At 42.5% G+C, this 14,308-nt stretch overlaps 1 protein-coding gene across 1 annotated transcript in view; it reads right to left on the bottom strand.

Annotated features, from left to right (window-relative positions):
- Nucleotides 1-3,988: 3,988 nt before the first annotated feature.
- TBXAS1 (thromboxane A synthase 1) overlaps nucleotides 3,989-14,308 on the bottom strand; it is a 227,669-nt gene continuing 217,349 nt past the window's right edge. Inside the window, exons 10-13 of the mRNA XM_074901261.1 lie at nucleotides 10,820-10,908; nucleotides 8,279-8,416; nucleotides 4,703-4,865; nucleotides 3,989-4,075 (exon numbers count right to left, since the gene is read on the bottom strand). Of these exons, the coding sequence (XP_074757362.1) occupies nucleotides 4,001-4,075; nucleotides 4,703-4,865; nucleotides 8,279-8,416; nucleotides 10,820-10,908 (465 nt within the window). The 3' untranslated portion in view covers nucleotides 3,989-4,000. The remainder of the gene's footprint in view (nucleotides 4,076-4,702; nucleotides 4,866-8,278; nucleotides 8,417-10,819; nucleotides 10,909-14,308) is intronic.

Consider the following 14,308-nt stretch of genomic DNA (forward strand, 5'->3'; position numbering starts at 1 on the left):
AGAAAAGCTGCTTGACTGGGAGGCCTTCCAGCACAAAATGCAGGAGGGATGGCTGATACATGGCCAGGGTTACTGGTGCTTACCTGTTTTAGCAGGGGATAGGCTTCACGGGCCTGACTAGCCCTTGCACTTCTTGTTTGGGGTCTGGTCACAAATTCATCTCTACCTGAAAAAATCTTAGCAACTGAGGGAATCTTGCTCCCTCCTTGAAAGTAACCATAGCACCCAGCAGTGCAGCGAGCAAACTTCTTACACACTGATCAGACTTTTCACAGAAGAAATAGAGCAGGGCCAGTGCAAAACCAAGCAATGAAATAAACAATTTATAAGTCAGCTTTAAATTCTTTTGGCATGTTTACTACTGTAAATGCACAGAAGAATCTGATGCTACATGAAATTGTGTCCAAGATGGAAACATCATTTAACACAGGGAAATGAGAAGGTGGTCCTTTCAGAAAGTATCACACGGAGAGAGGAAATTCTGCAGTTTAATGCCAGGTAAGAATAGATAGTTCAAATTTGCAACCAAGGAAGAATAATAATTTCCAACACTCAGCTCCATTTTTCCAGGAATAATATTTATAAAGGTACAAAATCACAAAGGTTTTCTGTATCAGAACTCTCATTAAAAATATAATTTTATACTGGCACTTTTCTGTAATCATTGCAAAGTCCCAGATGTTTTGAATAGAAGCTTTCCTCTACCAAGCAGCCTTTGCTTCGTATCAGCTGTCAGAGAATGACTAAGACCTTTTTGTAAAACACACATGCCCAATTTTAAACAAACCCACAGCTCAGCAATGCAAGACAACACACTTACTGTTTCTGAGGAGAGAAATTATTTTAAATCAGCTTCCTTGCTCCTCCCTAGACTCAACTGCTGTTGACTGAAGCGTGTTGTACCAGAAATGCTGTCACCATAACGTCAAGATATAATGTTATGTTTTGGTGTTGCAACTATAAATATAATGCTTCTTTTTCTTTGTAAGTTTTGGGGGTTTTTTAGGGATCCTAAAGCCAACTTTGCTCAGGATCAGTTCAGGACCATGTTATATGGGTGCACAAACACCCCATGATTAACATGGTATTACCAGTTTCTGTTTTGGAGAGCTGCTCTCAGTCTCATGTTTTGGTTTTTGCAAATGTGTGCTTCCAGGGGCCACAGCAGTGCTGGTTTGACACAGCTCTCTCTTTAGGTATGCTGCTGAGCCCACACAGCCAGGGCGAGGGCTAGCATCATTAAGTATCCTGGTAAAATGTCTGTGCAGTGTCTGGTGACTGTATCAGCAGCTGTTGTTTAAAAGGAAGAAATGGCTTGGGGCTCTGCCTATATTACTGGAAAGCTGGCAGCCTTTTCTCCATCTTACTCCTCTATCTGTCTCGCTAGGCCTGCAAGTAGAACAAGGGATGATGCACTTCCAGAAATCTGACTTGGCCTCCAGCTGCAAAAATAATGCTTCTATTCCATACCACTACAAACTGACAAGCAAAAACAGATAATACTTCCTAACCAGAAAACTTGGCAGGCTAGTTGAAAAAAACAGTGCAGAGTCAAGTGAGTTTATTTGCACTCATACTGTCCATGTTCAACTCAGAAGCAGCTGGGAAAGATTCTTGGTGAAGTTTCCAAGCCTGTAAAATGTGATGCATAGTTGCAGCCACTGCAGTACTGTCTTTTTTCCAGTGGAGTCAAGTTTATAATGCTCTGTTCAGGCATAGAAATATGAGTTGTTCACCTATTCTACACATTAGTGGCACTTTCTTGGATAAACATTTAGGATAAAAACAGACAAGCTATAGAACAGTCCATACAAAAGCATATGGAAGAAGTGCACAAGCTTGATTTAGGCTTGAAGTATTTGGTCAAAAATGAAGCACACAGCAACCTGCTAAATCACATAAGGAATCAAAATTTAAAAAAAAAAAAAAATAAGGATTAAACAAGCCTCTGATAGCTGACTTCTCTGGACTGGAATGAACTTCCTGCTCATTCAGGTAGCTGAGAATTTTTTAAGCATGGCTCAGCCAACTTTTTCCCAGTTGTATGTGTAAGTTGCCAGCACATTATTTTCAAGAAGGAAAAATGATGGATAACGTAGAAACTAGGGTATATACAGTGTGTTGCTGTTCAAATAATAACAATCACTTCATCAGTAATTCATATAATCAGTGTGTCTGTAACAAGGCACTTCGGTTTAGCATGCCAGAGATGCTCCATGGAAATAGGACCAATTCCAAGACTGCCAGGTCAGTACTTCAGCACTACTACCCGTACAGTTCTGGTTTAAAAAAAAAAAAAAAAAAATTCCCATGAAAGAGAAAGACAAAATCTTCCATGAGCAAGATACAGTAAGTTGATCAGTGTTAAGGCAGCATGTGGGAAGAAGGCAGCAAAAGGTGCTTGCTGGAGAGAAACTAGAGAACTAGCTAGGGATCAGTGAGCAGATGGCTCCTTCCAGCAAGCCTTGCAGTGAAGCTGAGCAGTCAGTCTCTTCCTCCTGCTGCCATGACGCTTCTCTGTACATACCACCAAGAGAGATGCTGTACCTAAGAAAACCTCCAGCAGAGAATGTCAGCAGGCAGAAGGTCAACACTTGCAAAGAACCAAAAGGTGCTTCCTTATTTTTATGGTGCCATAAGAATTTTTGCTATTTATAAAAACTTTTTAAAAAAAAGAAAAAAAAGACCAAGAGACTGAGACCATCTCCTCTTGTGCTTTTGTTGTGCAGCCAACCAGCTTGTGGTGCCCACTGAAGGAAATGGGGGTTTTTTCTGGTCAACTGATCACTGCTTTGTCATGCTCCACTAGCTATGTGGTGACTGAAAGGCTTTGTTGAGGAGTAGGAAAGAGCACGGATGGAATGAGAATAGTGGAAGCGTACTGCTGCTTGGGCTGTGAAGATGCATGTGTAAATACAACTTGAACAGATCCATGGTGCTGCTGCAGCTGGCAATCAGACAAGTTTCTTCCTAAGTGGAGTTAGTCACTTGGGACATGACCCGCTCCAGGATCACATAAGGAATCAAGAGAACTGCTGGGACTGATGATCCTGAAACCCACTCCCTTGCCATGCAGCACTCTTTATTTCCTTGAGTCAATGAGATAGACAAGGATCTTGCCAAATGCAATGCCTGGAAAGGTAAGACCTCAACATGAAGCAGAAGTTGTACCTACACCTTCTGATTACCCTTACATATCCTCCAGTCCTCCTGCTTTTTTAAAAATTTGTATCTTCTTTTTCTCCACCTTTCCAACAACAGTTCAGTAGCCAGCAAAATGGCTGTCACCTCATTTCTTTGAGTCTTAGCTCCTGGAACTTAACTGGCAAGCAGTGAAGCTCTTCATTCCCCTTCAGTCGTGTCGATGCAATGTGCCAAGTGCAAACTGTTAATCTAAGTGTACTTCTAATCGCTTCAAAAGCATGAAGAAGGTGCAACTCCTTCCACTGTACAGACACAGGGAGGGATTAAGCATTGTGCAGGAGACTTGGCTTTGATTTTTAGCAGAGCTCATGATAAAATCCAATGCACTGGATCGCAGGTCTTCTGCTATAACTGTGGTGCCTCTTGGGCTTCTGCTAGAGTAGGGACTTCTAAGTGCATGAGAAGGATGTATGAGATAATGAATTGTAATTAAAATCTACTGTAAATCGCATGTATGCTTAACACCTGCTCCATTTATTGAACTTGAGCATGAAGAAAGTGTTCTCAAAATGAGTGAAAGGAAGTGTAATGTAGAAAAGCAAGTGAAAGTGGGATGCTTCTTTACAGGTACTATTCACAGCAATCTGAAAACCACCAAAAAGACCGTGGAGCCCACACCTCCTTTAAAAAAAGTGACGGGAGGCTCTCCCACAGGAAGGCAGTGAGGCAGCACCTACTGACTGTCAGTGGGACTTTAGGCTCCTACCTGTCTTTGGGGTCCTGAAAAATAATTATACCCAGTGAGTCACTGAACAAGGGGTCCCATCCCAGGAGGCTTCAGGATGTACATTTCCTTTTAGCGAGATTCTAGCATAATGTAGACCCCATTTTTTGGTCCCAGTGTGGCTTTTGATTTCAGCTGCAAAGGAATCTGAAAGAAAAAAAAGAGCACCTTATGCACAGTTGTACATATTTGTTTATGTGTGTATAACACCCCCACATACAGACAGACATTTTTGCAGGGGGACCAATTCATATAGGATTACTGTAGAAGCTGTAAAGTACTTGTTTTACAGTCAGCTGTGGTAGTATAGTATTAAATAGAATTTACAGCCAGAGGCTGAGGCAGTGGTTGCCCAGGTATACTGCTGATCTGAACAGAAAGAAATTAACTCTGTAAACTCCAGAGCCACTGAGTAAGTGCCAGGTGCAATGTATATAGCAACAGTCATATACTAACGTGTTGAGAGCCCATGAAATATGTACACCCATTCTCACCCTATATAAATCAAGGTATTTTGACTGTGGTGTTTCTACACTGCTCTCCATTAAGGCAGGTCTTTGTAGCTTTTTGTTGTCTTGGAAAAATCATAAAGGTTAAATCACATTTTGATTAAAACATGTAGTCCAGGCCTCTTGTCCCTCCTTATTATGGAAGGAGCTCTAGGAGTTTTCTCAAAGAGAAAGTCACAAATGCAAGTCAGTCATCCTGTCTAGAACACACTGTCAACTCCCTGAAGTTGACAAGTGTAGCCTCTAACCCTCTGCATGTACAAACCTCAGTCTCTGGGCAGGTCTTAAATTGAAACTTCTGCAGAATCCTCAGCAGAGTAATTTTTGTCTCCAGCAAACCCATTTTCATGCCAATGCAGCCACGGGGTCCTGCTCCAAAGGGCAGGTATGCAAAGGGATGTCGTTCCTTCTTGGCCTCCTCTGTAAACCTAGAAGGTGCAGAGATGGAAACTGGTTCAAGAAATACTTTTTGCTCCTGATTGCATGGTTTTCATTTACATCTCAAAAGGTGGTTATTTCAACTGGCCCTAATGGATGGGTCAAGGGGACTATTGACAGATTATGTCCTGATAGGGCTGACACCCTTAGAGTAAACATAATTGTTCTACGGCCATCAGCCTTTGTCAGCTGGTGATTCCAGGAGAGGACAGACAGACATTAGTATTACTTCCAATCTTCCTTTAATGAATTACCTTCATCTGATGACCATACTCAGAAGAATGATAACTTCAGGTGCAGATGTGCTAGCTGTGTAGACATTTGCATGTATGAGGGAGAGATTACAGCTAAGAGGAAACGAATGGGCTGCAATGTGAACTAACTAGAATTAGCAACAGCGCTTCCTTGCTGTGTGCTGCAGATGCAGATCAACGGGAATTTCTCTTTGAAGCTTTCAAGGGGAGATGAAATCTCAAGGGATTGGACAGGCCACGGAAGGCAGTTATTACAATTCAGTACAGCCCTTCTTTCTGCTCTTGGCCCAAAGAGACCAGGTTCCCAGTCGGGAAACATTGAAATTGCAGACAGTTCTGTTCTTAGAGCTGAAGTACCTCAGTCCAATTGGAAAGACTGATTAATGTGGCAGTCTGAATGCAGATCTGCATTAACTAGCTGGCTTTAAAATACTTGATCAACCCATAGAAATTAGTATCTTTTTTTCTTTTCTTTCCTCCCCACAACAAAGGACACAAAATTCCTATTTGAACAGCAGTCCGAAGGAAAAAAATGAAATCTGCTTGCCAACATGTGCTGGCTTTGGCTGGGGTAGAGTTAATTTTCTTCATAATAGTTAGTATGGGGCTAAATTCTGGATTTGTGCTGAAAACAGTGTTAATAATACAGAGATGTTTTCATTACTACTGAGCAGTGCTTACACAGAGTCAAGGGCTTTTCTGCTCCTCACACCACCCCACCAGTGAGAAGGCTGGGGGTGCACAAGGAGTTGGGAGGAGACACAGCTGGGACAGCTGACCCCACCTGACCCCAGGGATATTCCATACCATATGACTTCATGCTCAGCATATATAGCTGGGGGAAGAAGATGGAAGGGGGGTGTTTGGAGTGATGGCATTTGTCTTCCCAAGTAACCACTATGCATGATGGAGCCCTGCTTTCCTGGAGATGGCTGAACTGATGGCCTGCTGATGGGAAGTGGTGAATGAATTCCTCAGTTTGCTTTGCATGCGCACACAGCTTTTGCTTTACTTATTAAATTGCCTTTATCTCAACCCATGAGTTTTCTCACTTTTACCCTTCCGATTCTCTTCCCCATCTCACCAGGAGGGAGCGAGCGAGTGGCTGTGAGGTGCTTAGCTGCCAGCTGGGGTTAAACCACACACAACAACTGCAAAGATGGATGTATAGCAGACAGAATATGTACAGACAAGAGTACAGCATCTGAGTCAGTACAAGTTATTAGGGCAAATGCATAATCAACAAGGTGAGGCTCATTCTGGCCTGTGCTGAGTCACTCACTGATGAGAGTTGTTCTTTAAAACAAGCAAACCTTTACAGTGATAGCGTTACCCTGGAAATCTACATAGTCCTCCCATGTCATAAGGTATTTGGAGCTGTTCTGGTAGTACAAAATTACTTTTCCAGTTCTGTATGTGGATAAAGGCTCTGTCCTTCATGTATAGGGTCTTCCCTGAAAATCTCTCATCTGTTTGGATACAGTTTGCAAGAACTTTAGACTGCTACAGCCCAGAGGACTCATGCAGGGTAGAAGGAGATGAGAGGTAATACAGTCTATTTTGAGGTTTGAAAAAAAAAAATATTGTGTGTTTCCACTAGCCCCATCCCCATGCTTAGATATCCTAAATAAGATTGGGATACTACTGCAGAAAGCACTGTACAAACCCATAATTTGAGACTGAAGGACCATTAACTCATGTACTGAACACTGTTGCATATCCCATGCAAACAGGTTAAGCAATTCTGGCCTTGTTCACCTCCATATATCATTCTGCTAAATTTAAAGTCCCCCTTGTATTATTCCTGAGGCAGAGCTCAAAATGAAATATTAGGGGAAAAAAGACTGTAGCTGAATTTATTTTTTGTTAAGCTCCTATTTTATAATTCCTACTAACATTACCAATTTATACAAGCTGGGGAGAGTGTTAGCAATTACGTTTCATTCCTCAGGGAAATTTCAAAAGGGAATTTATCTCAGACTCATAATAAACAGCACCATATGAGTCAAGGGGACTGCAGCCCCCACTATCTGTTTTACCCTGTAATGCACTTTTATACTAATGTTAAAGTGGTGAATAAACAATTAAGACAGCATTTGTAGATAAGTGTTGCTAAAAAAAAACCAACCCAGACTTCCAGTTATTGCTAAAATTCCTCCCCAACAAAAGCTCTGGGCTTCTGTAACCCTGGCACTGCTCTTCCTCATGGCCTAAAGTGCCTGATAGAGCATATGCCAAGATTTGTTCCAGAAGGAGCACTGGGCAAATCCACCTACACCATACATGTGTTGTTTTACTGTCAAAGATGGTTCTGGGCTGCCTGCCCCACATCCAGTTGTTTGGGGAGCATGCACTTTTTTTCTTAGTAGACTTTTCAACATAGTGGTAGCTTAAAATGCAGCTACCCACAGAACAGCTTAAAACATACCCGCCCACAAAACAAAATTGTGCTTCCCCACAGCACCACATCAGCTGAAACCCTCCCTGTAAGCGCAACTCAGCATCTGTAAGGTAGGGCAGGGTACAAAACCACAACTTGACAGTGCCCCCACAGTTGAAGAGAATAAATGCTCAATGTGAATGTACGTCTTGCCAAGCAGAGCTAAGAACCCAGGGTCCTAACTTATGGACAGAGTGCAAATTCCCAGCGGGAGATGGGATAGGTTCCCCACTCAGAGTACCCATAACAAGATTTCAGGTGAAAAGGCTTCTCTAAACCAGCCAAGAGCTGGATGAGTTTCCTGGGTACCTCCATGCCAGGGAATAGACTATCTCACTTCAGAATTTCTGCATTCAGAGGTGCAACACTATTTGCCGGATCTGGCTGGGTCTGAAAACCTGCACCACATTTCAACCTTGACCAAACCTCACACCCTCTGTGGGATATGCCACTATCACCACTTGTCTAATTTGGTAAAAGTAACATATTTTTATGATCTAAATTAAACTGTGCTTCTCCTGTCAGAAATGCTGCTTTGGGTGAATAGTGGCTGACTGTGGCTACGAAAGAGCAGCAGGATCTGGTGTCTCCACTGGACAGGCTGAAGTGCCCAACTGAATGCATGAAACAGCATTTAAGGCAGGCCTTTGATCTAAACAGGCCCAAATAAGGACTTCAACCTAAGAATGGAAAGCATTACTCCACGCACCTCTCAGGCATGAACTTCTCAGGCTCTGGCCAGAACTCAGGGTTGTGGTGGAGATGTCCAACTGCAGTTTCAATGACAGCCCCAGCTGGAATACGCTGCCCCAGCACTATGCAGTCTTCAGCTGCTTCCCGAGTGAACCTGCAACAGAAAGTGTCATGTATCCCAGATGATTAATAAAGGTAAAAACATAGAAGGAGGGAACCATAAAAGTCAATCTCTTCAGCTGGACTGACCCTGCAATTTTGGGAGTAACACTTTCCCAGTAGATAAATACAGCAACCGTTGCTGATGCTAGTGTCTTCTCAGGTTACAATCATCTTCACCTAGAAGCACACAGCTCCAACCCAGCTGTCTAAGTTTTGCCCTTTTCACAGTAAAGCATTTCTGGTTGCTTACAGTTTTCCAAAACATTAACTGCAATTTTCCTGCTAAGATTGGCTATAGACTCATTTTCTATGAAAACTGCAGATGAAATGCATCAGTCATCTCTAATAACAGTCAGAAAGAGCATGTTGGTTTGCTTTCAGGAAAAAATTATATCAAATACAGTTTTGAGTTTGTTTACTTGAGACACTCCCTCACGTAGGGACAGCACCTGAAACTTAGCAAGGGATGATTTTAATATTAGGGGTAAGTGTTCTGCTGCTGCTACAAAAATACAACCAATTCACAAGTGCATTTCACATACATTCATCAAAGATAGGCGTGACGTTAGCAACAAAACTCTCCAGTTTCCTCCCACCCTGTGGTGACAGGTGACAGAGCAGGACTGTCCTTAGGGACCTCATCATGACAAGAAGGCTGAGAAAAGCCACCTGTCAGAGCTGAGCTTGGGTCTGTAAACCTTGTAAAAAATGATGTGTGGGTGTGCAAGTGTGGTGGCAGATCCTGATCTAGATCTTTTGGTGCCTGGGTGGTTGCTACAGACCCCAGCCCAGCCCAGCCCCAGGCCGGTGCCCTGCTATCGCAGCCTAGGAGCTATTCCCCAGCACCAACTGGGATCACAGGGCAAGACAGTGTGCAGGAGCTCCCTTTGCTGCTCCCTGTGCTGTGCCTAAAAAGTTGAACAAAGATTTCAGTTTCAGGGCTGTCAGTCTGGTATCATTACAGAAACACTTTCTTTCATCGCTGTCACCCATATCTCTCTTTCTCACAGGCAAATAAACAACAGAGGCTCCAAACCTGGAACAAAACACTGGCACGCTAAAAAACATATTGACAAGCCATTCTTCTCATACTTACATGAATTTGGTGATAGTGGAAACATGAGTTCGGGGAAAGAAAGTTCTCTGACTAGTAAGTTCATTTTTAAAAGGAAAAAAACAACTCATTTTATAACAAGCTTGGCTGTTACTGAATTTTCCCCTAACATTATCCTTGTCATAGGCAACCAGCATCTTTCCGAGGCACTGGGCTGTCCTATACATTCCACATCCATCAGAGTAAAAGCCAGATCAATGAACACCACCGTCAATGCCAACTAAAACTGCGGAACAACTTTGCTCCGTTGTCGTTCTATGTCCCATCTGACAAACATTGATTGTTTCCCAGTGTTTCAACTGAAAGTCAGAGATCCCTGACGCTTTAACTGGCAAAACAATTTCCACTTGTATACCATGTATAACATAGTAAAGACCAGTCATCTCATCCAAGAGCAAATATCTTTGACATTTACTCTCTGAACAATCCTGCAGATGTTCATGGAAAAATCTTGACTTCTGATCTTTGTGAACACATAAAAGAGGATATGATTTTAAGCTTTTTTATTTGAAGGTGCTCGCAGTCATGGGGTAAATTTTTCAAAGGCTCTCACAGCAAGCTCATTCTTTGGTTCCTTTCCAGTCGTCTGAATTTTTCCCCTGGCTTCACAAGCAGCAGTGCAACTGGCTGACCACTTAATATTCTTAACATTTGCATTTATGCTTGTGGTAACTTGAAAATTCGACAACCAAACAGCTTTCTAATTTCTTTCCTCCTTGTTTTCAGTTCATCGGTATAACTTAGTAAATTAGTCTGGTGTGAATTGTGGCAGAACTTTCAAAATTTAATGGATGTAGCCATTAGCTTAGCTATATTAATATAACACCCTAGTAAGTGCAAAACAGGAGGGATCCAAGTTAAACACACATATAAAATACATCTTTCTGAATGTGCAACCCTTCCACAGATCAGGGCCTTAATGACCAACAGGCTACGGTAGGTCTTTGCTCTGTATCCCCAAAGCCCAAGGCATATGGAAGCAGAAGCATCTGGCTTTCTAAGGCCAGTCCTGCTGCAAAAGGCTCCATCCTCCAACTTTGGGGGATGTGAAGAACAGCGAGGAAGCAATCTTGGCCAATCTGTTGTAAAAAACTGCTTTAGAAATACCAGTATTAGCCAGTTTTCCTTCAACAGGCCACATTATTTCTTTCAAATGCACAAGCAGTATTGATGTTGGCACAGAGACCAAGGGCACACTGTTGTTCCAACAGCACATTTCCATTTTATAAAGCTAGGGATCTACCCTGTGGAATCAGAAGGGCGGGGAGGGGGGGAAGATACCTGAATGCAGGTGGGTACATGCGCAATGTCTCTGCAATCACCATCTCCAGATAAGGGAGTTCTTGTACATTTTGGTAATCAGGGACCATCTGAAAAGCAGGAAGAAAGGAACAATTACTTTTTCTCACATTTAAGTGCCAAACTCATCTCAGATTAGCTTTTAAATCATCTATTTTTTACTGGGCATTTTTCCTGTAGAAGAACTCCATGTCTCATCTAAAACAGTAAATGATAAAATTATACAAAAATGTGGGCAGTAATTAAATGTGTGTATAACATTCCTTTCACCATCAAAATGCTTTGGTGCGCAGCCCAGCTGAAGATATAATAATAAATCAACTTGCTAGGAAGTATTAAAAACAGGGCATTACAGAGAGCGTTAATAGCTACAACAGAGCTATTGTTTTATACATGCTCTAAAATCTGCACAGGACCCTTGTATCTTCCCAAAGAAAAGAGCACGGCAGACCAGGAGCACTTTGTCCACAAGGAACAGAAAGTTCTTCAGTTACTCTTGCTGATGTTGGAGCAAACCCTTTCCTCTTTCCCAGTTATAGAAATAAAACAGAGTGCTAGTGCTGTGACGCCTGCAGAAGGGTGGGAGATGGCACTGGCAGAAGCCGGCAGCCTGGTGAGGAATGGCACGCAAGAGTGAATTGCTCTGCCGAGTAGAGGGGGCTGAGGTACAGCTCAAATCTCACCTGGCAGGAGTGTGATAGTGCCTGGGAAGAGAAGCCTGTTTCCTCCCCTGGCCACTCCTTGTGTAATGCTGCTTAATTTTGCATGGTGGGCAATGCCTGAGCCCACAGTTCCGTAAGTCTGCAAAACCACCCGGGCCTTGACAACGAGTGGTGGGCACTAAAACCCAAACAAGGCTGTAGCTCAGAAGACTTTGCCCTCTGATGGGCAGCAAACAGACAGGGAGAGACACCAAACCGCGGACGACCACCAGCAGCAGTGACACAACTGAGCACAAGAACGAACAGAGAATTTTTCCCACTGTTACCTTCCTCGGAAAAAGGGCATTTCCCTGTCTTATTCAGTGCTCTCAGCAGAGGGCAGCCAAAGTACATCTAATAACCCCATCTGGAAAGCAGAGTTTTGTTTTAAATTAGAGCATCTCCTAAAGACTGACACAGAGTAAATTGGAGAAAAGCACCGACGTCAGACTAGACTAAACCTTTTATGAAGATTTGGGGCCCCTGCCGTTCACAAAGGGGACTGGATTCCATCCTTCCTTTATTTACTACAGCACTTTTCATGTATAATGCATATTTTATTGAATTTTCATGCAAAAACATATGGTACATACTGAAAATACTAAGCAGAGAACAACTCCAGATGGTATGCAGAAAAGGCGTACAATAGAATGAGGACACCTTGCTGGATTAGGGTATCCCACTTATTCAGCACTAAGCCACCATGCACCATTTCACATTAACCGATCTTTTCTAGGAAGGAAATAGATACATTCTATTATTCCCATTTTTTGGCTCAGGAAAGAAAAGCAAACCCAGAAAAAAAGTAATTTGTACAGGCTGAGCAGAACCAGTGTGTCTGCTCCTCTATTAGGGAAAAAGATGCAACTCAGCTTGTCAATAGATGAAGCATTTTGTCAGTATATGTCAAATATTACCAATACAGGAAGTATAGACGGCACTGACAGCCTTTCAATGTTGCTTTTATATTGCAGTAGTGCCTACTAACTGAAACCTTTGGCTTAGGTCGATGGTTATCAGACAAGGGACCAGGAGACTAAAGCCACAAATGGCCGCAACGTCACAAGAACCATGGTGTGAAGAGCTGCGCTCCAATAATTTGAATAGCTAAAACCAAAGACAGGAGGATGATTTTTATCGTCCTTATTTTTCAGAAAGGGATCCGAGGGCTACTTGATTTTGCATTGGAAATCCGTAGCAGAGGCTGGAAATGAACTCTGATCAGACTCAAATTTCATGTCTTCGTGGCAAAACTACCCTTCTCCATGACCACACAGGTGGTCCACTCTTTGATGCAAATGCATGCTGTGCTGTGTATTCTTTTTTTTTTTTTTTTTGCTAATTTTACATCTCGCTTTCACAACTTTCCTCTGTCCTTTTTATACTGAAATTCTGCATCTCTGCATCCTGAGTCCTGTCCCTGCAATCCCTCTTGATTTCATGGCCAGGGTGACTGAGGGAAGAGTTCAGGCTCAGTGTAAATGAGTGGTGGAGTCAAGAGCACACTGTGATGTGTTCGATTCTCTGAGCCATGCTCTTTCAACTGGGCCTTCCTGTCTCTCTCATAATCCCTCTACTTACTTCTGGAGTCAATAATTAAGATAATTATATGGTAACCTGATATAATAAGTAGCCACTAAATCAAACCATACATCAACAAATAATATAACGCTAAATTATGGGAGCTTCTATACCTTCAGGGGATTAGCAGTTCAGAAAACAAAGCAAAGGTGCAAAACCAGCTGATTTTCCTTAGAAGAAAATTCCTTTTGCTTACATAAAGAAAAAGGGGTCGGTCAAATGGCAGCACAGTGAACTCTGCTATCGTGAGCATGGCAGACACATCAGTCATTTCCTACATCTGATGCAACTTAATTATTCGCACTTCCATGCTTTTAGCATCAAAGTAGCTGGACCTAATTTAGTAGTTGTTTGCAAGGTCTGACCTATGGCTGTGTGAAGTACACACCAGTCAAGTATCTCTATTTAGGAAGGACAGTTTGTGTCTTTTTTTTCCCTTTCAAAGAAAATATTTTCCATTTGTTTTTCCACTCCCTCTCTTCAAAATATTCCTTTAGCCAAGCACATTTCAAAGGAACTTAAATATGCTTTTCTCCCTAAATGTCCCTATTTATATCTTTCAACTGCTGGCAGGTCTTCTGGGGTGGGGGGTGGTATTGTGCAAAGATGCCATTTTAACCCCCTGCAAATAAAAAGTCTACATTGCCTCTTACTCAAGATTGGGTGTTTTTTCATTAAGAAAGAGATGCCTTTCTGTAAAAAGAGAGGTGGGGGTAGAAAGGAGGTACCATGTCACATGTAATAAAACATCCTATATTTTAATTTTGCAGCCACTGCTTTGCACAGCAGTCTGTCTTATGCTTTGCACAGTCTTGTAGTGTCTTTTCCCGTTGATGTGGAAGTGAAATGGCCACATAACAACTTGTGGCCTTTCTCTGCATGCAGGTTTCCCCCGTTTGATTTCTGGAGGTGTGGTGGTACACCCTCACCCATCCCAGACCATTCAAGCACTTCTGAGGTCCAGAAAGCATCCAGCTTGGCCACAAACTCTCCTTTATAACTGACAGCAAATCCCAGGCCTCTATTCCTCAGAAAAAGGTGGGAAATTAACTCTTCACCCCACAGAGTACTCTGAGGTGAAATACCAGCAGTGATTATAAAATTGTCTATGTGCTACCAGGATGATCTATGTTTTAAGCCACATATAAATTCCAAGAGAGATAACTGCCTTCAGATCCACCTCTGCTTT

This window comes from Athene noctua, chromosome 3 (genome assembly GCF_965140245.1).
Source record: "Athene noctua chromosome 3, bAthNoc1.hap1.1, whole genome shotgun sequence".
Classification (NCBI taxonomy): Eukaryota; Metazoa; Chordata; class Aves; order Strigiformes; family Strigidae; genus Athene; species Athene noctua.